Genomic DNA, 26,330 nt, shown 5'->3' with positions numbered 1-26,330 from the left:
CGTAATATTCCTGGAAGGGTTTGTGAGCTCTTTCCAGCGCCAGTTAGTTAGATAGCTGATCCGTACTAAATGTCACAACAATCATAAATAAATAAATAAAGTAAATTTTCCTTGGGTTTTTGATCATATGATTATGTCATGCTGAATTGTATATACTTACATCCTGTATCTATTTATATCATAATTTTGTTTCTTATTTATTAGCAATAATTGGACTCTTATTCATGTGGAATTGATGTAACAGGGCTACTGTTAGTTTCTTGTTGTTTCATTAATTGATTTCTTGACCTGTTCTTGACTGTCTTTGACTTAAATAATTGTGTGCAATTTATTTATTATTCTCCTTTTTTTCACCATTATGGAAATATATGTAAATTGAATTGTTAATGAATGGAACAAATGAAGCTAAATAGCTTCAAAGCAAGAAGAGAAATAATGGAAATCAGCTAATAAGAAGAGTGGACACAGAACAATTATTGGAAACATTTTGTCTGTGTCTCCTTGTATTGGGAGTCAGAATATTTATTTTTGAAAAAATTCTAACATCATAATTAGTACCTTCACAAACTTGTCAGTTCTACCATGGTTCTACTTTCCGCAAGGAGTAATCCAGCCCAAACAAACAACCCCAATCATACAAAACAATCCTGTTTTATTTGAAATTCAGGAAACTATCCAGACACAACAAAAATATATTATGTATTCATCTATTCTTTCAAGACAAAAACAAAACCTACAAATTGCTGACCTTTTTTGACAAATATTATGTACTTCAGTTCTGTCATAACAAATGATGATAATTCTTATCTAAAAGCAGGCAAAACAAATCTATTATGATTATTTCTGGAGTGTGAACAAAATGTTGAATTTTACTCTTTTGATTTCCGAAACTGCAGCAAAGTACACAGACATCCCCATACACGGTTTATGAGGCTAATGTATGACTAATAGCTAACAACACATGATAAGTGCTGCATATTGCGTGGATAATATTCCACTAATACACGTGTATGTGAATCATTCCACTAAGCCCTATGTATATTTCTATCTACAGTGAGGATTCATCAAAATTTTGGTACTGATTAAATCTGAGTGTTCCCACAGTATTAACCAAAATGTGAGAATAAATGTTTGGTTGAAAATCCTCAACAAATTATAATGGCGTTTGGTTTAAAGGGAAGGTATACGTTTGGTAAGCACTCTTAAAAATTAAACATTTCACTTTGAAGTTATGTAAAAAGATATCAGTTTTTACCATAGAGCTATATATATTGACTAGAGCGCTAACACCCCGTTATACACGCACTAAAGTTTTGAAGCCGTGTGGGTGCATCCATGTTTATGTACAAACCAATGTTTATGTACAAACCAATACAAAAGCTTGACATTTTGTACGGCAATTGTACGGCTATTTGCATGATAGTGCGTTTGTTCTTTTTTATGTGCCATCGAAGCAAAAAATGCAGCAAATGTGAACGCACAATCTGCTGGTCAGCGTACAAACTGCGAGCGTCATGTGCGTCATGTTTAAAAGGCACGTATACTTTTTTTTTAGTATGGCAATCAAGTTGAAGTGACGGTTTTCGTAGCGCGGACGTACGCGAGCGGACAATCAGGTACGTAAGCGCAAACGCCGAATGTAAAACAAATCGCGGCAATGTGTGTTCTCTTAAAATTCCGAATTCACGCAACACATCAAACATGTCTGCGCCCAGGGTGGCTTCAAAACAAACTGCGAGCGTCATGTGCGTCATGTTTAAAAGGCACGTATACTTTTTTTTAGTACGGCAATCAAGTCGAAGTGACGGTTTTCGTAGCGCGGACGTACGCGAGTGGACAATCAGGTACGTAAGCGCAAACGCCGAATGTAAAACAAATCGCGGCAATGTGTGTTCTCTTAAAATTCCGAATTCACGCAACACATCAAACATGTCTGCGCCCAGGGTGGCTTAAAAACGCAGAGCAAGTTAGCGCTCTAGTCAATATATATAGCTCTATGGTTTTTACTCCCCGAAATTTGAATATAAGAAGTGTGATTGTATAGTCCTAAATTACAAGTATCTGGGATTTATTCTTCCTGCAAAGACAGAATTGATCCCGATTTTTGGCAATATCTCAAAAACAAAACAAATTTTTGAAATGTTCACAGGTTAGTTTTATTGTATACATTTATGTAGTATAACAATCCAACCTTTTCAAAAACAAAAGGTATATTTTCCCTTTAAAAATAACTAGTGAGAAGAAACATCTGCTTAAAATATTTGCCACTTCATCTCCATAATAGTATCGTTGCACAGCGCACCAAACCCAGCGCACGCTTCAAGCAACTGTTTTCACAGTCCGCCCTAACATCATCATGTTCTATGTTTAGTACCCTCTTGACCAGACAAAAAGGAACATGGACAGGTGTGTTGTGGCTCCCATTAATTATCCTTGACAGACTGCTGGAGGGTGGGCGCTGGGTCCGTTTCACTGCCGAGCCATCAAAATGATGAACTTGGAAGCTTGGATTTCACTGTCAGTGAGTAGGATTGGCATTGAACGAGATCCTTTCACAGTCAGGTAGGCCCCTAAGATGTGGCTTTTTTACATATAATTTGCAGATTTGGGTGACTGGAGATTTACTTCATTTATCATGTTTAGTTGAGGAAAAAAAAATAATGCTCTATTCAAACACTTGTCTTTACAAATTTTGTTTTTATAATTCCAATTACAAAATGATTTTTTTTTATTGGTTTAAGTTAGTTAAAGGCTGAAAAGTATAGGAATCATTGAGAAATGAAAACAAATTACGTAATTTTGTTTTTAAATGGGATGGTCCTTACTGATCATTTATTAAAATCATTTATTAAAGGAAATTTTACAAGAGGAAAGTGTTTCCAAATCGTTAAAACAAAATATGCAGCATGAAAAATATTTTTGAATTCTTTTCAACTCTTTATATATTTCATTTACATTCAGATATGACAAACCAGAGTCAACTTGAACAAAAAATGACCGGATACATTCTATTTAATCTCTGGAGAAAGCCCAAGTAGGGCTCGACATCCCAACTCAATCCATCACTACATGATAATCATGTAGGCATATTCCCAGTACTAGAAAAACCAGGCCAGAGAGATGCCCAAGCGTTGTCCTTTCTCTATGGCCCAAGTAAGACACAACGTCCTAACTCAATCAATGAAGATATATGAATAACATGTTCTCAGCTCACACAGGAGCCAGAAAGAAGCCCAAGTAAGACACAACGTCCCAACTCAATCAATCAAGATATGACTAACATAAGTAGGATTTGAAACTTTGCATGGAGGAAATACGATATAGAAAGGTTTGCGCTAACACCAAGTAATGACTATCTCTAATGAGTTGGGGTGGTTCTGAAAAGAACCGTTGGTTTCAACTCAACGTTTCGATCAGTATGCTCTGATCGTCTATTGGAGGAAGATATGACTAACATGTTCTTAGATCACACAGGAGCCAGAAAGAAGCCCAAGTAAGACACGAGGTCCCAACTCAATCCATCATGACATGATTAACATGTATTCCCAGTTCAAACAAAAGCCAGCCGTGAGATGCCCAAGTAAGACTCAACGTCCCAACTCAATCCATCATGACATGATTAACATGTATTCCCAGTTCAAACAAAAGCCAGCCGTGAGATGCCCAAGTAAGACTCAACGTCCCAACTCAATCCATCATGACATGATTAACATGTATTCCCAGTTCAAACAAAAGCCAGCCGTGAGATGCCCAAGTAAGACTCAACGTCCCAACTCAATCCATCATGACATGATTAACATGTATTCCCAGTTCAAACAAAAGCCAGCCGTGAGATGCCCAAGTAGGACTCAACGTCCCAACTCAATCCATCAAGACATGATTTGCAAATGTTCCCAGCTCACACAGGAGCTTGAGAGAAGCCCAAGTAAGACACAACGTCCCAACTCATTCAATTAAGACGTGATTAACATACTGTACATGTATTCCCAGTTCAAACAGAAAGCAGCCTGTCAAATTAGGTCTTCCATCATCATGCATACCGCTGGACCTAGATGTACATGTAGACTAAGGATCTAAGATCAATATATGCCAATGACAAAGGAGATATTATGCTAATCATCCACTATGTAAACCTGTTGTTTCAAGATGAAGCATCAATTTGGTTAACCATACAGCAAATGGGTCAACTAAATAAATTAATACCAACGTGTAATTTTAATTTACAAGGTTGGTTGGTGCTGATACAGACTTAACTGAGAAATGCCTTTATTTAAACAAATGTAATGTTGACAAAAAAGGAAACGATGCAAAAAAACAAAAAACAAAAACGTTGCCAAAAAGTGACCTTCAAAAGAAATTGTTTAACTGATTCAAAACTATCAGGGATACAGAGTGTTTATCTGGTTTACCCTCATCAAATGATTTTGGTGTAAGACTAAACCAGGATGATGAATAAAACTGTTTGAATTTGTTCACGTTCTCTTAATATCTGTGTCTAAAAAAAACTTGAGAAAATAGAATTAGCTGTTGCAAACAACTTACCAACCAAATGGACCGAGAGTATAAATGCAAAAAAAACTTGATCAAACATGCCACTATCTGCTGTTTCCATATAAAAACATGATCAAACATGCATGATGTAATGCACAGTTTGCTATAATTTAGTTTACTTCCCAATACAGTGACATTCTGATTTGAAGTAGAATCTGCCTTTAACCCAGAGAGCCTCACCAAGTCCCTGAGTATGAATGACAGGTATCGAACTAGGTCCCTGAATCTAAAAGGGCACGGCAGGTTCCCAATAGAAAAGGCGGGTTCTCTTCCACGAGGAATAAGTAAATTTTGCATTTAGGTCTTTTATTTACCCTTACCAGAGAAAGTAGCACCTGAGGCAATCTGTTCCCTTGGTGAATTTGTTGAAGCCTACTCTCCCACTTAAAAAAAAAGTGAAATGGTCTAACAGAGCTATACCATTTTACTCGTAGGTGGGGTTAGTTTACTCTTATTCTTTTCAGTTTTACTAGTGTTTAGTTTTACTGCTTGAAATTTGGACTGTTCCCTGTTTACATTCAACGTTTTCCTAAGAATTCTACTGTGAATGGTTCATCTCTGATGTACCAGACCTGCACTGCTGATTTTCTGGGAACTGCCGACCATTTGAAATTACCAATCTAATACACAACAAGTAAAATTAATAACCCAACCCACACTATATGACATGAAACAGAAACCTACGTTCAGCACAAACTAAAATAATAGCAAAAACCAAAACACTATCATTGAACACCTTCAGCTGAACCCAATACAGATACATCAGCTGCTAGGTCCCTCCAACTCAACAAAACAAACTGCTTGATTTATGGTCCAGGCAGGAGCAACACTCACCGTATGACACAAACAAAAATGCTAGAGCCTTGAACTTGAAAGAAATTACCTTTACCTAGGTACGTATTGCTTCAAAACAATCCCAGATGTGTGAAGTAGTTATTGATTGATAATTAATAACAGGTCATTTGCAGTGCAGACCATTGTCCATGGGTCACTGTGCTCGTAGAGTCTATACAAACGCTTCATACGGGGTTTATTTTGATTTTGTTTATTTCGGGGTGAATGGTATGAATCAAAAGCATTGTGTTACATATAATGTGTAATTAATTACCTGCACTTGGGTATTTCATGCCAGTCGTTAATCTATGACCTGTACCAACAACAAGACGTGAGTAATAATAACTTGCCATGGCCTTCCAAAGTTTAAATTTTTGGTGTCCTTTCTAGACTTTGCAACTCTGAATCTTCAGAAATGGTAGCTGCATTATCAGGGTCCAATGTCATAGAGCTGTTTAAGCAGAAAATATTGCTTTACAATTCTCTGCTAAGCAGAAACAAACAGGATATCAGTCACAAAGTGTACACGTGACGTGGTAGTTTGGCTGGTAACTTTATGGTGGTAAGCATAAATTTGTACTCGCATATTTTATGAGTGTGTCATAAATGTAAACAAGTTTAGGTTTTTGTTCACCAAAGTACCTTTCACTTGAGTAGGACATCAGGTCTAATTCAGATTGACGTTGGGTCAAGCTCTCTGTCTACTTCCCAGAGAGGGGGGACAACCCCCCTCCTAATTAAACATGACCACAACAAAAATCTCAACCAGGAATTTTACATTTTCCGAGAAGGAGACTCGCCACCAAAGAGTCAAGGGGGAGACAGGGGACCATTGATGACCTCATGCTGTCTTTTCATTGGTACCAGACCGCTGACCTTACAGACCAGCTGGGCTGCTGAGGACGCTGGTGTGTAGACCAGAACACTGGGGAAGGTTGGTGTCTCAGAGACTTTCTAGGGGTAAACAAAGACCAGGACTTCCAACTGGGTTTCGAGACAAATAATGACTCACAACTTGTGAAGGATGACAACAAAAATTTGTAGGTTGTCATAATATTTGGGTTTCAATTTAAATACAAAGGGTAGGTTTGGATTACGAGACGTTAAAAAAGGGGAAACCTGTTGGAGTACCATGGACAGAATTGTATAATACAAAGAAAAGAGACTGTATTTATGGGAGGGGGGAAACAAACAAATAACAAACAGTATCGAGTCAAGACATACTTTGATTCTCACAAGAAAATATTTCAAGCTTTTCTCAAAATGACTGGGAGTGGTGCCTGATCACTTTTGTGATACTGACACAGCACATTACTTCCATTTCATTTAACCACCCCTCACAATTTCCTTCCTCATTTATTTCCAATGAATTAAGGATTGATCGTTACCATGACAATGGCAATATCAACAAGTTTGTGTTTACAAGCATATACACCCCTGCTGAGGTCAAACAATGGAAAGATGTGCGCATAAATGAGGCGTGCACAATACCAGCCAATAATAGATCTTCTTTGAACTCAATGAGGGCGCTGTAAAAGAAAGAGGTATATTCACAAAGACGCTTCTAAATTTGTCGCTTCAAATCCTGAAATCAACTTCGTCACAATTTTGCGGCAAACAGATTTTTTTACAATTTAAAAAAAACACAAGAAAGCTGTGCTCGGCAAAAATGGTTACCCTTTTCCCTGCTTTGTCTTTAATATTTCCCCTTTGCTTGTAAATGAAAACCCTACCATATCTTAACGAGGGTGAGCACCCCCCACCATAAGGGTCTGCCTTTCCTCCAGACATTGCCTCAACTCCATGGATAGACTGCTAGGAGTCTCAGCAATTTGTATCTCACAAGAAAGACGCTTAGATAGAAACCAGAACCGTATCCATAAACCACAGCTAGACCACTGGAGGTTCATCAAGGGACCCACTAGATGCCAATAATAATATACTGATGTACTTGGAGGTTCTTACACCTGTTATTGGAAAGGCCTCCTTTGGTCTCTAAAACGTGTACCTTTCTAATATTTTATTCTGGCATGCAATGAAAAATATATCCGATGAGAATAAAGTATGTCTCGAGTGGGGAGTCTAACTTTATTTCCAAATGCCTATAAGTAATTCTCTCTTATAACTCAACCACACACTGTTTTTTAGTCAAGCCAAAAGACCAAGCCCATCAGAGTAACAGTGTCCTTTAATTGAACAGCTAAGCTTTAATCAACAAGAGCAGGGAGCCTGAGTCTGAAATCAATAATGCAATCAATGTTGCGTCATATCATCCCTTACAAAACGTCTGCATCACCTCCAGTGAATAAGAACGAGCTTCAAAGAGGCTTGAAAAACAATTACAAGCTACTGAGGTGAGATGAGAGTGTAGGCAAAATAAAATATCCAGCGTACAGCCTCTACTTCATTTCAGGGCTGATACTTCATGGGGGCAACAGAGGTGATTGTCTCCATACACCTGGTCATTGCCTTGGTGCCCTTGAAATCTTCAGTAGAAATTTACAATTTCCTCATAGGGTGCACTTTACCAAGGAGAAAATGCCTTGGTGCCCTCAAAAACGAAGCATACAGGCCTGCTATATTCTACCTCCATAACTTCCCACGTTTTATTCTGCACTTTTTCTAAATACCAATAACAGCAACTCTACAATCAGCAAACCATGGCTTTTGAATACAACCATTTGAACTACAGAAATGTCACTCAAAAACCAAAGCTTGCAAAAGTCGCATACATGTACCCTATTTCAATTTCCACATGTAACACTTTGACTTTAAATTAAGGACTTGTCTGCTAAAACTGTTCCCTAAATTGTCTTTCGCTTCATGTGAACAGGTCACATTTTTTAGTTGCACGTTATGTTATGTTTCCATTTTCACATAACCCAACAGGTCAGCATATTGATTCAAGCAAACAAACACATTGATTATCAATGCTCCTGTAGTGTTAGCAATTTCACCAAAACAAAAAAAAGTGGACAGGATGAAATCTTTTTTACAAAAAGTGAAGCTTTTAAAAAAAAAGTACACAACAGTTTAAAAAACATGATTAATCCCCAGTAATCTACTTAACACCTCAGTAGTTTAACCAACAAAGAAAACCCAAACCAGACATTGATTAAACACATCCCCTTTCACACCTTACTGGTTACAAATAGAGAAGAAGAAAAAAACCGATCTCCAATAAGTCAGGCCTCACATCCATTATTAACGAGGAGAGGACCCCAGAGTCTTGCATTGCCCCTTAATGTTTAGTTACATAACCCCAGGTTTGCTACCCTTGATGAGTGAAATCTTGACTTGGGGAAACATGGAGGGCACCATCTGAATGACTATTGATCAGTGGGGCCCAATTTCATGCCACTGTTTACCAACCAACGAATTCTGCGCATAAGATGCCCCTGTAAAGCTCAAATCTTTATGCTGAAACCCCAACGTTCTAAGGGGTGCACCCCATTAAATAAGGAGTTAACAGAGCATTGGCCACAGTATTTTGTAGACCCTCAAAATATTCTCTTTTGTACAGATTTGAGAGCAAAATGAATAAGTCCAATTAGGGTTGTTGACTTGAGGTATTTTGGATGACAGAACCTGAAATAAATGGTCATATTTGCTGAGAGGTGTAGGGACACTTTTCGAGATTGATGCTCGGACATTTTGAAAATTCCTGTCCCAGTACATTTTTGTACTCTTATACTTTGATGTACAAAACTATAAAAGATAAAAGGAGAGATTATTTGACACAATGAATGTGAACATGTCCTCTACCCTCCTATGCACGCCTGGAATTTCATCTTTGCAAGGGCCAGGTCATTTTTATTTTGCAAAGGGCACTTCCATTGGAAAATGGGACACTTTTGACGGGGCACCACGTCCAAGACCAGGGACCATGGACTCCACGTATTTCCAGGCCTGCTAAGTGAACTGTTGTTCTAGTGCAGGTAAACACATTTCATTCTCTCACGCTTTACTACATTGAACCTCTCTCTCTCTCTCAGGACAACAAACCTCAACCTGAACAAAGGTGGCCCCCATGAGACCTCTCAAACACCTCTTGGGGATTTTCTTGATGAGTTGTGCAAATACTACAGGCAGGTAAATAGGCAATGCATCCAGATACCGAGAATACTGAAGAGTAAGATGGTTCAGGTCTGATACATCACGGAGGCAATGAAGGCCTCCATGCTCCCTTGTCATTGCCTTCATGCCCTTGAGATGCTCTAGTAGAAATTTACAATTTCTTCATAGGTTGCCCTTTTTCAGGGAGAAAATGCCTTGGTGCCCTTGCCCTTTCAAAAAACGAATTGTGTTCTTAGCAGAAACTAGCAGGATACCAGTCAGAAATGGTTACCTTATTCTGGTACGCATGATTTTGTCATGGTTAGCTGCTTTTTCTACTCTATGAAATAGGGCCCAGGTCTCCATCTCTGGCCTCACACAGTGAAGCCCCTCAAGACTACTACCAGTGTGGGAGACAGTGCTGCATGATGCGAGTCGTTCGCCACTATCTTCTGTAGTCCTTACTTTCCTGTATGGACATATAATTACACACAGTACCTTTAAGAAATCTAACACCCAACAACAACCCGCTAAACACCTTCACCATGCTCACACCAAGACACAAATCCCTGGCTGGGGAAAAAAAAAGCAAACATGAGCTGCTGAAGGAAAAAAAATAGACTCCTCATAACCAACAAGAGGTGTTCCAGGACAAAGCTAACAAAGGCAGCCCCGCACAAAGGCTTCCTTTCTGGCAGGTAGCCTCGGAACAACAGCAAGCCAATCGCAAATTTACACAGAGACAAAAGTGTAGCTTGGGCGATAACCAATAACCCCTTTGAGGGGTTCGTGGGGAAGATTTGCCAAAACTGTTGACGGTTTTCCTTTGTGGGGAACAGCGATACATTGAAGTAGATACACAAATGCAACGGTAATGGCTTAATATGAATGTAGAGGAATTTGACAGGAGAGAAAGAAAAGTGTCGGGGGAGAAAAAAGTTTGTTTAACTTTTGTTTGAGTTGAATAAATTCAGTATAAACCTTGGATCGAATTATGAGCTATTCCATCACTTGAAATTGAAAAGGTTTTTTTTTTTTTTTTTTTTTTTTTTGGCGGTGCCGTTATTGGAATTTCTGTTTCACAATGAAATTCTGATACAGGGAAATCCACATAATCTCTCTTGACCCACACCCTTAAAGCATTTTTATTATTCGTGTCAAAAGAACCTTCATGAGACCAACATCAATAACACTGAAATGGATTTCAAAAATGGTACGGTACATCATCATTCTGATCTCAAGGTACCGGTACCCAAACTAGTGGACAACCCCCCCCCCTTTTCTCACAATGGGCATTCAGGTTAGATCAAACTCCTCCCATGCGTTTCACCTCTATTGACCCCGGTTCGAATCCCGGACCAGAGCCTTGCATGTGGTTTGGGCTTTCAGATCCTACATGATTGCATTGGAATATTTTTAAAGGTTTACCCGCAACATAAATCTGACATCCTCATCATTTTTACCGTATGTGTATCTTCGGGCCTACAGATCAAGGGCTATTTTTTTCAATAGATGTTAGTCTTGAATCATTGGTAAAGAATCTCCTTTGTTTTTACACTTATACCCATGTGTATTAAGCACTGAATACTAAATATTTTCCAAAAGTTATGTGGACAACCTTTTTGTAACTACAATTCTAAAGTTTCATCAATGCCATTCATATCAATCTATTGGTGACCATTAAAACCTGAAGACATATAAAACATCATTCAACAATCTGAAACAATCCATTCAACTTGTATCCAATATGTGATTACTTCATCCAGAGGCGCTATTATAGCAGTCCAATGTGTGGAATTTCATAAGGTCCAAGGTTACACCCTGAAATTACGTAATGACAAGAGTGAAGCCCATCCAGCATACCTCAATGCAATAAAAATATTCCTTTGGGGCAACTCAAACCTATGTGTGTGGATGAACTAATGAGCAGTTTGTGGGAACTGGAGCCTTGTAATACTCATGGGTGTGATTGGACTCAAGAGAAACATCCTGAAAACATTGCTATGGGTATGTTCTTAGTGTGGAGACGAAACACCCTAAATATACAAGTCGTTATGTTTAGTGGCTTACAGTCTCTCTACATTTACCACACATAAAAATAAAGAGGTTTGGTTAATAGCTACAAGGGGTAAAGGTATGTCCATCTTGTCTCTACTTAAGCCTGGTTCATACTTCATGCAAATGCGAATGCAAAGCAAGTTTTTGTGACACATTAATCGGTACACGCTCCCCTTCAAAGTGTGGTGCAAGAAACTTCGCACGAGTATAAACCGGGCTTTAGTCTTAGTAAAATGTCAATGTAAAATAAACAAAACAGGAAAAATATTCTGAAATTCAACGGCTTGAACGCTGCAGTTACATTTCGCTCGACCCCCACCGGTCTCATCGAAGACCGCTAGAATGGGCTTCTACAAATTTATGTTCAGAATGTAACATTCATGAGAATGATTGTACTAATAATCGTAGGGCAGTCAGCACTATGTGTACAGTCATAACATGCAGTACACACATACATGTAATAAGAAAATGCATGGAGGAGGCTCCATGAATAATGTAAACAATCTTTTTAAACAAGGAATGTCACGGCTGAGCCCTTTTAATAGTGCAAGGCAAAGATTAACCATAATGATATGCGATTGATTTACACTATACTAGAGTTGCATTATTAATACTGACTACCAATCAAATCTTTGGTAAACAGGAAAAGGTCATTAATGAATGGTCCAATGCGCATTTTTATAAGTCAGGTGATGGGACCAAACGAAGATTTTACACCTCCATGCCTGTCAACACTGCGATGTAGACTTTGTTCCGAATGATTACTTATGGGGAAAACAAATTAAATAAACAACTCTCTAGTTGTTGACTTAACTCTCATTCTGTTCTAAAGTTGATTGCTACATCTATTGGATCATTAAAAAAAAACTGACAAATCATTTTTAACAGTTGGTGAAATTGTCGCAAATAAAACGGACATAAATTCTCACAGTGGATATAGTATAAATAGGTGATATTTTAACTCTTTCTTCAGCTTGCATGCAGACAAAGGAAATGGTGTTTTGCCTCTTCCAGTATTTGGGTGTTTCTCTCTATCTTCTGAATTGGAATTACGTGTGTAAATGTTAACAGCTATTTTCATGGATGTAATAAAAGTTTATCATGCGAACATAACAGTTTAAAGAGTTGTTGGGTATGACAACAGGAATTAGAAAATTACAAAGTGCTTTTCAAATGTGGGGGTGTGTTGTGCATTCAAACAGCCTTTTTATGTAGAAATTGTAATAAAAAAAAAATAAAGTTCATACAGTCAACTTAGCCTTTCAGCTGAAAATATTTGAACCCTTGTACTTTTAAAATGTTTTGGTGTCATATTTTACAGAAATAACATCTACGGCGCCATGTAGCTATTGTCAGGGGGAATGCGGTATTCAAATTGATTGATTGATTGATCACTGAAAAGGTAAAATTGCCTGTTGTACATCAACAAGTTTGATTCAAGCTATGATATGGAATCAGACTTAATTATATCACCCACGAATTTACAAAATTTGTATAATGCATGATTTAAAACCAAAGTCTGTGCTTATTCCTTATTCCATTGAAAAGCAGTGGACCAGAACCGACGAGATCCGCTACTAATCCTGTGGAAATAATGACTTCATTGGACAGAAATTCAAGTTTGTCTGGCTCTTTGTTCCTCGTCATGAATGGGTTACCTTGAAGGATCAAACTATGGCACATTATGACAACCCTTCGGTGATAAATCAAACATGAAGAGAAAAAAATCAGGAAGGACTTGGACCAATTTCTAAGAGACAATCCTGGTGGGAACTGTATTTCAAAGGCATGTGGCTCCTCAACCATCATGAAGCCTGCTTTGCATCTAACCACAACCCATGTGAAATCATGGATATATACTAAATTCCAACTTCACCATCAATAGGTATAATTGCTGCCATTGTGCTTGAGCAACGTGGCAAAATTATTGTCAGAATTAGTCATAAAAACACCAGTCATCGGTGACATTTAGGCCTATAATATTATCAAGCAAACAAAATATGCTTTAAAGTGCAAACAACTTTTAAGATATAGTTGTTCTTCAGATTTTTTTTTTTTTTAATGAATTGTAAAGGACTATTTATGACATACAAGACTGGGTGCGTAGGCTTACAAGTAACTGAAACACAAATATTAAAGCATTCTCAATTTGTTATTTGTAGGATTGGGTTGGGTTTGTCTCCTTCTTCTTGGGTGTTCATATTTTTACGAAGATGTGGTTTGATCGATCCTGCTTAATCTCACATAGTCAGAACTGATCAAAACATAACCACACAAAGATCCACGGTGCTTTCCGGGAATCGTTAGTAAAGCTGGGATTATAAACAGCGCAGTTCTGAACTAAACGAGGGCTAATTTGTCCAGCTTCATTATAACCGCAATTCGACAGATGATTTGCGAAGAAACCTTGGAAGAGCACAGCTGCCAATATTCATTTCTAAATCCATGGAGTGAAACAAGCGACTGTTTTGGGGGGAACCAGACGACCAGGTCCAAGCGAGACCAAAGACTGGACAAACACTCCAGGACTCGGGTCATAGAATTCAACCGCAACCACAAGCGGATAGATTAGTGTGATCCCCAACAATTGCTGCGACCGATCAGCTCTAAATTCTGCTCTCTTATTAGCCTGTGAATAGGATTTACTCCCAAACAAGGATTTGGAATGGTGAGTGTTGTTGCTGGAAGTGTACGGGCGCTTCTAGTGACAAAGGATAGATTAAGTTTAAACTGGCGAGCTTGTAACAAGTCACATACATGACTCATTAAACTCAGGTAGAACATTCTGGCAACGTTTCAACAAAAACAGGGATACTTTATTTACCACCTAATCAAATAACATTGGATTTTTTGCTGTCCCTGCTAAAATAAAGATTTAACTAATAAGGAAGCAATCAGTTTATTCAAATATACTAGTGTCAAGTAATAAACAACAAGGGAAACTGACTGGGTAAATTTCAAATAATTTTTGGTTGAACAAAGAAAAATAACTAGAGCAGAACCCAAACCGCCACCATAGGGGCTAGACAGATGGCTCAGTTGTTAGAGCCGCCGGCATGTTAAACCGGCGGTCGCAGGTTCAAGTCCTGCTCCAGTCATATTTTGCATCAAATACTGTTTAAAGGCAGTGGACACTATTAGTAATTACTCAAAATAATTATTAGCATAAAACCTTACTTCGTGACGAGTAATGGGGAGAGGTTGATGGTATAAAACATTGTGAGAAACGGCTCCCTCTGAAGTGACATAGTTTTCGAGAAAGAAGTAATTTTCCACGAATTTGTATTCAAGACCTCAGGTTTAGAATTTGAGGTCTCAAAATCAACCATCTAAACGCACACAACTTCGTGTGAAAAGGGTGTTCTTTCTTTCATTAATATCTCGCAACTTGGACGACCAATTGAGCTCAAATTTTCACAGGTTTATTTTTTTATGCATATGTTGAGATACGCCAAGTGAGAAGACTGGTCTTTGACATTTACCAATAGTGTCCAGTGTCTTTACAGAAGAAATGTTATTTTATTTATTTTAATACACTAGCAATACCAGTTAAGTCACAGGTGCAGCAATAAGTTTCGATGGGTATTGCAATTGATTTCCAACTTATTCAACAACTTTTCCTTAAATAGGGCTTACATTAAAACATAAAATTTCTCAAGCATGGTTGTATTAGCAAAAAGGTCACTTCTGTTATTGAAGTCTTTACAACTGAAAAAAGTCCCGCTAATCTGGATTATAGGTCGGTTTAAAGCCCATGTATCATCAAGACTCCTAATCCTTTGAATAAGCTAGGATTTGTCCAATCCTATGGTTGGGATCGAGCTTAGACTATTGATCAACCTTCTACTACAGCAGCCGTTATAATCTCTAGGAATAAACCAACTTCCTTTCTATGCAAAATCTTAGGTCTTCTGTTATTGTCCGGTCTCACCTCACAGTACCAAAGAAGAAAATACTGGTCAAGATGTGTCTGTACATACTGCCCATGGTCGAACACAAAGACCGGCAGTAAAGACAGGGCCGAATTTTGTATAAACTATTGCTTAAAGATTTTCTGCTAAGCAAAACTGAGCAGTAAAGTAAAGTAAAGGTTTGCGGTAACGCCATGTACATGTAATGACAATCTCTAATTGAGTTTTGGTGAAACCGTTGGTTTCAACCCAACTGAGCAGGATGCCAGTCACAGATGGTACATGTTGTAATGTATTTTGGCTGGTAACCTCATTCTGGTAAGCATTATTTTGTTGTGGTGAAGCAGCTCCATGAAATCAACTGGTCATCATATGAATCAGAGAAGAGTTTGGATTAAAAACCCACCTTTGGGTTTTTTCCTGATTTTAATAATAATGTAATATAATATAATATCAAAGTCTTATATAGCACACATATCTACCTAACAAGGTACTCAAGGCACTTAGCATATATACAAACTTTCAAAAGATATATGTTGAAGTGATGAATTCTGAGATCCAATTATGTAGCACCTTATGTGGGTTTACAAGGTAATTTGATAGATTTACAGCACAAAACGATTCTTCTTACCAGAAAAGGTTACCAGCCAACTGGGTTCCTGCTTATACTTGCTTAGCAGAAATATGTTAAGCAGTATCGTCTGCTAAAGCAGCACTATGAATTTAGGCTCTGAAGTATGTTAAGGACTCTTTTTTTTTAAAGAAGCCTTGATAATTTCTTTTCATACCTAAGAAAATGACCCCCTTCTACCATGGGAGAATCAGATAAATGCAAATCAAACTTTGATGGATTACGATAATTTAAATTTTTCACTCCAGGAATTCTCAGCACCCGGGGTTTTTCCTCAATTGTTGATGTTTTTAAACACACCTGCAAGAAGTGTGTCACAATAGAATGCCAAGTGAGTACCACAGAGGTAGCCTGCCACAAACAAAAACTACACTTTGGGTGAAATTTGGACCTCCGACCGAAAATCACAACAACTGCTTTGAAACTAAGTCAATAAGACCAACACAAAAACGTTCCCAATCCCAAACAGTGCATTCCTTACCTAAGGAGCTGTGCGTTCAATATGCATACAATGCTGGTTTGTTCCCAACCATTTCAAATGATGAGGATTTTCCCACCAGGGGCCATCGACCATGGTGATAAAAGAAAAAAGAACTAAAAACGGCGAGGGAAAAATAGGTTGGAAATGTGAATAGTTTCTGTGTTTACCGAGGGTATGGAAATCTCTACGGAGCTTGCAGTTGAGTTAAGATTTTTCTTTTGATTATGAAGTACAGAATATTTTAATGCTGTTGGGTCGCCGTTCTAGGGTCTTCAGTACTTCAGCTGTGCTTCTCCAATTGGATAATTCTTTTACATAAATTCAAAATAAGAGTTTTTTAAAAAGAGGTATGCATACCATTCTCCTTTTATACGACTTAAGAGGGAAGCTAATTCTACAGCTGTAGTCACATATTTTGTTGCACTTAACTAATTTGTTGTGAACTTTATCTGAAACGGTTTACTGGCATCACAGATTCTCACAAAGATAAATCTTAAAGAAAGTCAAGTTTTGGCTAGTTCGATACAAATCACCATCTCTCCTTTTCATGTCTAAAAGGAATCTAATTATACTGCTGAAGTCACATATTTGTTTGCATTTAACTAATTTGATATGAACTTTGTCTGAAATGGTATCCTGCCATCACAGACCCTCAAAAAGATAAATCCAAGAGAAAAGTCAAGTTCTGGCTAATCCAGCACAAATCACCAACTCCCCTGACCGTTGCGTGACTCTGCCGATATCAGGTCCGTTTTTCATCGCTCAGAACTTGAAATGTCTGGGACAATTTTCCCACGCAGTCGTCATATAAACACAACCCCAGACCGCTCAGTGTCACTGGTAACCATGAGGAGGTATTAAAACTGGTAACCACAAGGAGGTAAGAGTGCAGGTACACTGCGAGGGACCCGCATTAAAAGCCTCATGAATGTCAAGAACTTAAAGACTGTGATAGTGTTAGTGGAGCTGTAAACAGTCTATACTTAAAGGAAGGGTACAACATTGGTTGTTCCGACGAGTCCATTCTTACAAGCCATTAATTTCCAATGACAGATGCACATGTCTAAACAACAGTCCAGTGATTCTAGACTGAAATGGCAGCTTACGGTAACATTTCTTGTTTTGTTTTCAAACTTGATTCCTTGTCCTCGCAAATAAGGTTTACAGAAACAAAATCGCATTTGATTTGAACACAACTTTCACAATGATACCTCGTTTCTTAAAGAGTGTCTCTTAGAAATATTAATAGTAAAACTTTAATACCAAGTGTCAAGACTGAGAATCATTAAATTAGTTTGTCTGATAACAATAAATCAAAATGCACTGGTATCTGCCCAGAGACACTCACGGTGAAGCGACACAACTGGTACAAAAACAGAAGGGGAGCATTGCAGAAAAAACAAGAGGGTAGTGTATTACTTAGCAATCATTCAATGAGATCTGAAGGAAGTTTTGAACCCAGCCAGTGATGTAAAAAAGTGGAATATGTTACAGTACATCACTTTATTGTGACTCTAAGGAGAGCACATAGTCCTGGATATCCGACTGTATAGTACATGTAAACATCTCATACACCACAGGGCAACAGATGTCTCGCATGCAATCCTACCGCCTGTCAAACTCATGGGGTCGACGACGTGACTATATTACACACCTGATTTCATTAGCCTAGATTTAGCTGACATTCATGTGCGGCCGATGTGAATGTTTGTATGTACAGGAGACTGTATAATGGGTAACTGGGATGAATATAGATGGGATAGGACATGTACTTTGTGATCAGTGTCATGGAAAGATTTCATCTCGTAATTTTGAGACCATAGAGATTTGTTGATACTGAACATGTTTTGTGCACACTTTATGCGTCTGTTCATGGATGAGGTCTAAATTTGAACTTCCCTGAAAAAATGGCATGCAGGCCTGGGGCTCCCCTTTATTCTAGACCCGAACCTCCCAGATATTACAATTCAGGAGATTTTGTAAGTCACCAGAAATACAAAACTACAGATTTTGACAAAATGCGGACTATTTATTTCTTTCTGTTTAACTGTTTTAAACTAAATTGAAGGCTCAAGATTTAAAAAAAAAAAAAAAAAAAAAAACGGTAATCAGAAAACAATTCCTGAAAAATCACATGCCTTTAATTTTGAGTGGGAGATATTGAGTTTTGAGTACAAATTGGTACATTTTGTGCAGCATTTCGCGATGTGGTACAAGAAAACTTGTTCACTTGGAATAGAGAAAATGGGAATCTAATCATCGACCCCAAAACATAAATGAAAAACTTACATTCAATAAGAAAAAAAAACTATTGCTACACTTTGACTAGACCTGAACATCAAATATTTCAGGAACCAAACGTTACTTCTTAGTACAGTAAATGGCCAAGCAGAGATACATCATACTTCAAAGGAAACATTTTGAATACCGCATCATCTCAAAACAAAAATCCACAGGACCTCATAGGACCTTGTCAAAAAAACATGGCTCCAAACAGGAAGATTCTGTTTCCGGAAACCATAAACAAAATCCCGCGTTGAAATCCACAGATTACGTGTTATTTTATCATCCGGTTGACACAAGCGTCTGTGTTTGTTGAATGGTCACCCACTACCGGTCCGTTGTTAGTTTAGAGAATCAACTCACACACATAAAAAAAAACTCTCTCTGCACACCTGGTGAACCATGACAAAAAAATTCCTGGCGTATCGCTGAGGTTTGGCCCAGATTTTTTTGTTTCCCCTTTTTTTACTGGGGGTGTTGGGGGATGTTGACAGACACAGATGAAGAATTACTGTATTTGTTTTTCTAGCGTGGATCCGACAGGGTAGCAACTCCACAACTGTTTCCGCTCCGAGAAGATTCCGTCTGTAAGCTCTGAAAACAAACCCAGAGGTTCACCTGTCGCTGGCACCCAGGCAATCCCAACTTCATCCCCCGCCATCCGCAAATAGAGAATTTGGATGCACCAATTTTGGTGTATTTTCACACCGATCCGCCACCGGGAAGACGAAATTGTAGTCTAAATAAAACATGAGTTTCTTGTATTCTTAGGGACGCTGACCTACCACCGTGGGCAATATTTGACAATTACCGTGTTTGATGTGATAATTTCTAAAGTAAACTTCAATTTGACAGACCTACATGGGAATGGTGTGAAGAAGTCCGATGGGTGTAAAAGAAGGGTTCAAATCTTCATGTGACATCCTAAACAAACCACAGCTTCATAGCAATGTACATTGTACACCAACGGGTGCCTGTACTTTTTCAATCTTCAGGGCCCAATGAGCAGCTTAAACACAAACAAAAGTATGCTTACCAGAATAAGGTTACCAGCAAAGAAAACATGTCACATGCACAATCTGTGACTGGGATCCTGCTTAACTTTGCTTAGCAGAACTATTCTAATCACTATTTTCTGCTTAAAAGCAGCTCTATGAAATTGATCCCTGGAGGTCTACAACTACAAGCAAAGAACAAATTTTTCTTTTGATTTAGAAAAAAAAGGTGGGAAAACAGAATTGATTTTGAAATAATTGTTTGCACTTCTGGTTTGGAAATCTGTTACTCAGAACGGGAACAATTGACACTATTTTCATGATGTGAATGTATGCCACTCACTATATCAAAGTGCAGTGTACATTGTAAGTGCTGATTGCTTTGAACGGAAACATCAAAGAGCCATGCACATAAGAGGTATCCCATTACACGGATCACTCCACATTAAAAATGTCACAAACATATTTTGAAAACGCACCTGTGTAGCTGTTGATTGCAAACTGCGGATTCCCGGCTGTGATCTCGTAAGTCAGTGCCTGGCTGGACGTCTCGTCCGGATCCGTTGCCTCGACACGAATTACTTCTTCCAGCGCCGGTGAGTTCTCTGGGATGTAGGCTTCAAAGATGGCCTTGGTTGCTTGCGGACTGTTGTCGTTGACGTCCTCGACGTCGACGAAGACCTCGATGATGGAGTGGAGAGGGACTGCTCCGTGGTCCTGGGCGTAGACAGTCAGCCAGAAATACGGGATGCTCTCCCGGTCAAGGTGCTCAGATGTGCGGATCGTTCCTGGAGGAATAGCAATCAATAAAACATGTCAATTATCAATTAATTTGGGGTTGAACAGTTAACTGAAGTAGGACTCGAACCAACACCTCCGGATTAACGTAATTAATTTATTATCAATTAACTTACTCTAATAATACTATTGCTGTCAACACAGGCCTTGAATTTCAATCTAGAAGGGACACAGACATTAACAAAGGGAATTTTATTTTAGGGAAATTCAAATTTGTATTGGAACTTTGCAAAGGGCACCACAGCAAAAACACAGGGCACCAGGGCAATAGCACTGCCAAAAATAAACACAACCATTCCTCACTTTTAAGCCAAAGGTTAAAAACATTGAATGCTTTCTTTCTTTCAAATCTTTTATTCCCAGGCTTTTACGACAGACTGCATAAAAGTAAAATATAAGAAGACCTGCGTTGTTTAACAGATTATTATATGACAAAGTTCGGCAATAATTTTGCAAGACTTCTCCTTTGGGTTGAACAATATTCCCCTTTGGAACAAAACAATAATAAACAACAAAGTTATTTTTATTGGCTTGGGATTATTGATCGTCCATGCCTGCTTCTTGCCCTTGACTTTTGTCTGTCGTAAATTCAATGTTGTAAGCAGGTGCTTCGACAGTCTGGCAGGATATTAAACTGTTTGTGACTGAGTCTGAGGTAACCGATAGATCACTATTGCCCTGTATCGTATATTGACCACATACTGGTTGAGGGACTCGGTGTGAGCTCAGAAACAAATTTCATAAACATGTCAACTCGATAAATCCGTGTTTGCATTGGACTTTAAATCGCCGCACCAAATCTTTGGAACAATCTCCCACCTTGCATTAGACAGTCTCCTTCAGTTAATTTATTTAAATCTAAGTTAAAAACCCATTTGTTTACTTCACCCTTTTAATTCATTCTTGCTCTGTTTGTGTATTTGTGTTTTCATTTTTTCTCTGCATTTTTGTATTCCTTGTAATGCACAGTAGAGTATATTTTTATAGGTACATGCGCAATATAAATATCCGTTTTATTTTTATTATTATTTAAGGGGTAAAGTAACCACGCAAATGGGTAATTTGACCATTTCAAGTTCAGTGCAAACAACCCGTGAAAATTCCACCTCGAGATACAGTGTAACGTACCCAAGCCCAATAGGTTTTCTGCCCAGGTAAACTAACCTAACCAAGCCAATCGTATAATTATAATGTCCAGTGGATGATTCCTTCTCAGAGCACAGAAGCACTCAACACATAATGTTAATTATCAGTAACATGTGCAGCCGATAAACAGAATTGATTGGCGGAATGAATAATGATTGACAACCCTCATTAATTGGTAATTACTTTTACCCATGCAAGTATAATTTCAATTGTCTGTCATATTTTATTAAAAAAATAGCCGAGATACACCAAACCATCGGCAAAGCCAGCCCAAGTTAAACATGACCAGCTTTTTAATGCATTGTTTGTTACAGAACATCAAGTTTTGATTTGTGGCTCCAGACATGCGTCCAGCCTACAAGTTCACTGCCTGGCGACACAACACCACAGGTTATGTCCAACCTCACATTCCAACACTCCCAAATATAGATGGGGAAGCAGTCGGCCATTTTAGGGGACTGACTCGACAGGGAAGTCCACCCAGTGCAGCCGATGTGTCCAGTCTAACCCTAGTCTACGGTCGCCAGACTAAGACCTCCGATGGTGACATTGTATAATTAGAGTGGGCTGGCTGCCTGTGTCTTGAGTCTGTGGTGAGGGAAGCTATACTTAGAAATAATGATTTTTATGCTGAGGCCAGAGAAACATGCGATACAAAACTGTATGTGCCAAAGAAACAGATGTCCACATTATGTTTTAGAGCAATTCCGAGCACATACCGAAAGAGTGAAAACATAAAGCCCGAAATCCTTATGTCCATCAGGAGCTGTGCGTAATGCGTATTGCACGATACGTTAACATAAAAATACACAACAAGCAACACACACAAAATACAAGTCCACTTTGTAGTATTAAATGCGTACTGTATTATCCATAAAACTAATGTGCATTGCTTGCACACAGAATTTCAAAATGTATTACACCTGTCACTAATGAAAATGTAAATTGGATTGAAGTAAGTATTTTCGATGTCAATTTTTTTCTTCGTTTTTTCCAGTGAAACTAGTAAGTACATAGTTTCAATCCTAGCTAGCACTTTTGCAAACGACAGGGTAGTTTTTTCCTTGGTAAAGGGCACTTCAATTAGGAAAATATTGAAACTTTTCAAGGGTTGCCAGAGCAATGACATTGGCCAGTAGTGAATGAAGTTTATTGCTTCAGTTGCCTTCGTTTAGTATCAGGCCTGAAAGTTGTTTCTCTGAATCAAAGCTGTACAAATCAACTTTGTTGATTTATATGTTCTATCAAACCAGCTATAAGTTGTCTATGAATGTTGGATCGAAGTTTTCTATCAATACCTAACTGAATAAATATTATGCAAATCACTTCCCAAAGGGTCACCAGAAATGAACATTTGTTTTTACAGCTCTAGATGGATAGCAAATGAGAAATCACAAAAAATACCTGTGCCTACATGTGCCTACACTTAGTATAAAACTGCCCTAAACTGACACATACTTGGATGTGTACATTCTGTGTGTGACAACATTGACGTTATCTAGCCCAGCGTGTAATTGGCGGCTCGTCCTCTGTTGGTTTGGTCAATAAATAAATAAATAATCAAATAAACAAATGAATATATAGGTGATCACTGAATACATTTGCCATGCTCTATTCAGAAATATTATTAAAATGTTACACCACCTGTCCTTAATAATATCCTATCTTTGTTCCGAGACAAACAACCTTAACACAGATTGAATTAAGTGCCACTGGAGAGATGCTTGCTGTTTTTGTTCATAAATTGGCATGTATAGATGTTGAGTAATATGTATTAGATGCACTTCATCTAATTGAATCTGCTTTATGCTTTTGAATGCACCTGGGATCTACATAAATTGGTCTCTCTGTTATTGAATGAAGGTTTGTACTGTTTAAAAAAAACTTCAGCAAACAATTTCCCTTTAAATGTATAGCACAGCAAAATGCAATACAAAATGTAACAGTTGCAACTCATAAATCAGGTTTTTATACTCAATATTGGCATTCAATGTGCACAAAATGTGTTTTTTTGGCTACGCAAGAAATCATTCCCTGAACTTCTGTAAGTGGACAATTTTGACAGCAAATTGTGCTGTGGGTTCTCTGATTATAATAATTAATCAAGACAATATTTTATGAATGTTGTTAAAAAATGGCCGACCGTGTTAGTCGAAGAGGTAAAAGGAAAACTGTGCAATTTCGAGGAATGTTTGTGTGGAACATTGTATTCTACTTTTAAAACATCTTTCTACCCATACGCATTTTATAACAAACGGTTACAAACGCTTTTTAAAGACCAACTCGACCGGTGCAAGGCAATGTGTTCCTTCAACTATTCCTTTGGAGATAAAAGAATAATAACTGTGTCATTAATTACACACTAGTTAAATGTAATAACAGCTAACAAAATAAAAAAGTTGACCTAGCTCAAAGCTACTTTTCAGAGACTAAATATGTTTTGTCTTTTGGAGGTAACTTGAAAAGCAATTATCCAAATTCTTCTTCTTCTATACATAGCTATTTCTTGGGGGGAATAAAAAGACACCTTTGTAATTTGGATTAATTAATTTCCTCACTGTGCCCAAATATTTATCCTTGATCTGAAAACATTTCTTGCCAACAGGAATCCGACTTCAAAAACATCCGCCACGGCCAGTCAACCTCAGAGATTACTGAATCAAAACAACTTCCCCCAGAGTCCTAAATTTCTTAACTTTATCCCCCACTTATAAACCCTTGTTTCCAAAATAAATTCCTCTAAATTGGGGCACACTGTAACTCCAGGTCAAGATTGCCATGCAGTAGCCAAAACTTTTCCTCTGGAAGCCATTATCCAGCTGTGAGCTTCAACGGTTTTAGGAAACAACCGCCAGAATTGAAAACTTCCGGGCTATGGGGTATCTTTGATCAATAACTTTGCTGTCAACTCACAAAAGGTAATTCTTTGTGGTGCCGCACTTTTATGAAAAAAAACAATTTCAGACATGGCCATGGTTTGAACTGTTCATTCGTTAATATTTGATGTATAAAGTTCAAAATGCGAAGTGAGAGTTCTATTATAAGGTGCTTTTTAATGTAGATCCCACGAGACAATAAAAATGTTTCCGATTGTAGAGTTAAATGTACTTTAATACCACTCGATAATGACCCAAAGTGCAGGCTTATCCTGACCTGCGGAACAAATGCTCCGCAATTATCATGATTTTGGCTTCCTGGCCCCAGGGCATGGAAGTAGACTAAGTCCGCAAATCGTACGAGGTTGTTTTTTCCGTTGTTTGGGTGTTTAGGGCTTTTTTTTTTGCAATGAAAAAGTTGCGCTTGCGCTGATTCCAAAAGTACAGCGTTTCAGCGTTTGCCTTCAAGTGGAATTCAGGAGCATATTGGGCTCCCCAATCGACCATCAGGTTAAAAAAAAAAAATGTGAACACACAGATATGCCGTACAATGAGTGTTTTTGGTCTAGAAAATCTGCAGCAACAGCAGGTGCAGAATTAAGCATTGGTAGGTATCGAGAGAAAGGAACGAAATTGGACACGACACACCAACTACGAATAATCCAAGTAAAATGAGGAGCTGTCCTCGCTGTATCAAATAGCAATTTGACAATCTAGATCAACTGCAAGAAGTTTTTATCATTGCTTTATTAAATACAGATCCAGATCATTTCAGATGTGGCCAGAGTTGTTGTTATTGGTTTTTTACTTTTCACTGGATGGATTTAAAGTCTCTGTAACTTACTCTTGTAATTGCAAAACAGTTGCTAATAAAACTTGGCCATCATTTTCAAATCAAAAGAACTCCTTCTGTCAATAACGCTGGAAAATTTCACATAAAACTGTTTATTAAAAAATTGATGGTTTATGCGGGGAGATATGGGGAGGCTAAGTACATTCAACACACTCGAAGCTTCAAATAAAATCGTTGCCTGTTTTCACTGCCTGTCATATTTCAGAAATAAACAACACCAAAACCATAAGCAGCAGATAAACCTTGGGACACCTGGGTCAAAATTTGTGAACCGTTTTTATGTACAGGAAGAAATCAGTCCATAAATAGATTTAAGAGTGAGCTCTTAACAAATCAACAGCACCTACCTTGGCTGTATAACCTTCTATCAAAAATGCTGTAACAATTTTCGCCTCCAAATATGAAAAACTTGGCGCAGAAAAGCTGTCACGCAGGCCATAAAATTGCTTAAAGTACAGCGTCATAAAACAACATAACTCATTGCTAAACATGATCCGAGACCAGTTCGGAGAGACCTGGGGAAATTGTACATAGATTTGGCGTCTGAAGAACATGATGAATGATGGGTTTTTGTTTCCAATGAACGTTATTCATGTCTTTCTAGAATGTAAATCTTAATGAACTAGTTCTGTCCAGACTTTTTGGAAGAGCTGTCTGCAATCCTGATTATGTCTCCTAAATCTTTTACTAAAAGATTCACTCTTGATTAAAATATATATATTATACATCCAGCTTTTCATGTAATAATTTTATAGACTTTTATGGCTTGTACCGGGAGTGTTTTTTGTACTGTTTTATGGTAAACAATAATTTTATGTCATTTCTGTAAATTTGATGTATAAAAGGTCGAAATGAAT

At 38.0% G+C, this 26,330-nt stretch overlaps 1 protein-coding gene across 7 annotated transcripts in view; it reads right to left on the bottom strand.

Moving 5' to 3' along the window:
* LOC117293394 (protocadherin Fat 1-like) overlaps positions 1 to 26,330 on the bottom strand; it is a 114,623-nt gene that overhangs the window by 67,232 nt on the left and 21,061 nt on the right. For all 7 annotated transcript variants that reach the window (XM_033775703.1, XM_033775706.1, XM_033775707.1 and 4 more), the window contains exon 3: positions 20,280 to 20,588. In XM_033775703.1, coding sequence (XP_033631594.1) covers positions 20,280 to 20,588 — 309 coding nt within the window. The remainder of the gene's footprint in view (positions 1 to 20,279; positions 20,589 to 26,330) is intronic.

This window comes from Asterias rubens, chromosome 8 (genome assembly GCF_902459465.1).
Source record: "Asterias rubens chromosome 8, eAstRub1.3, whole genome shotgun sequence".
In the NCBI taxonomy this organism is placed as follows: Eukaryota; Metazoa; Echinodermata; class Asteroidea; order Forcipulatida; family Asteriidae; genus Asterias; species Asterias rubens.
This window is presented reverse-complemented; position numbering and strand designations above follow the sequence as displayed.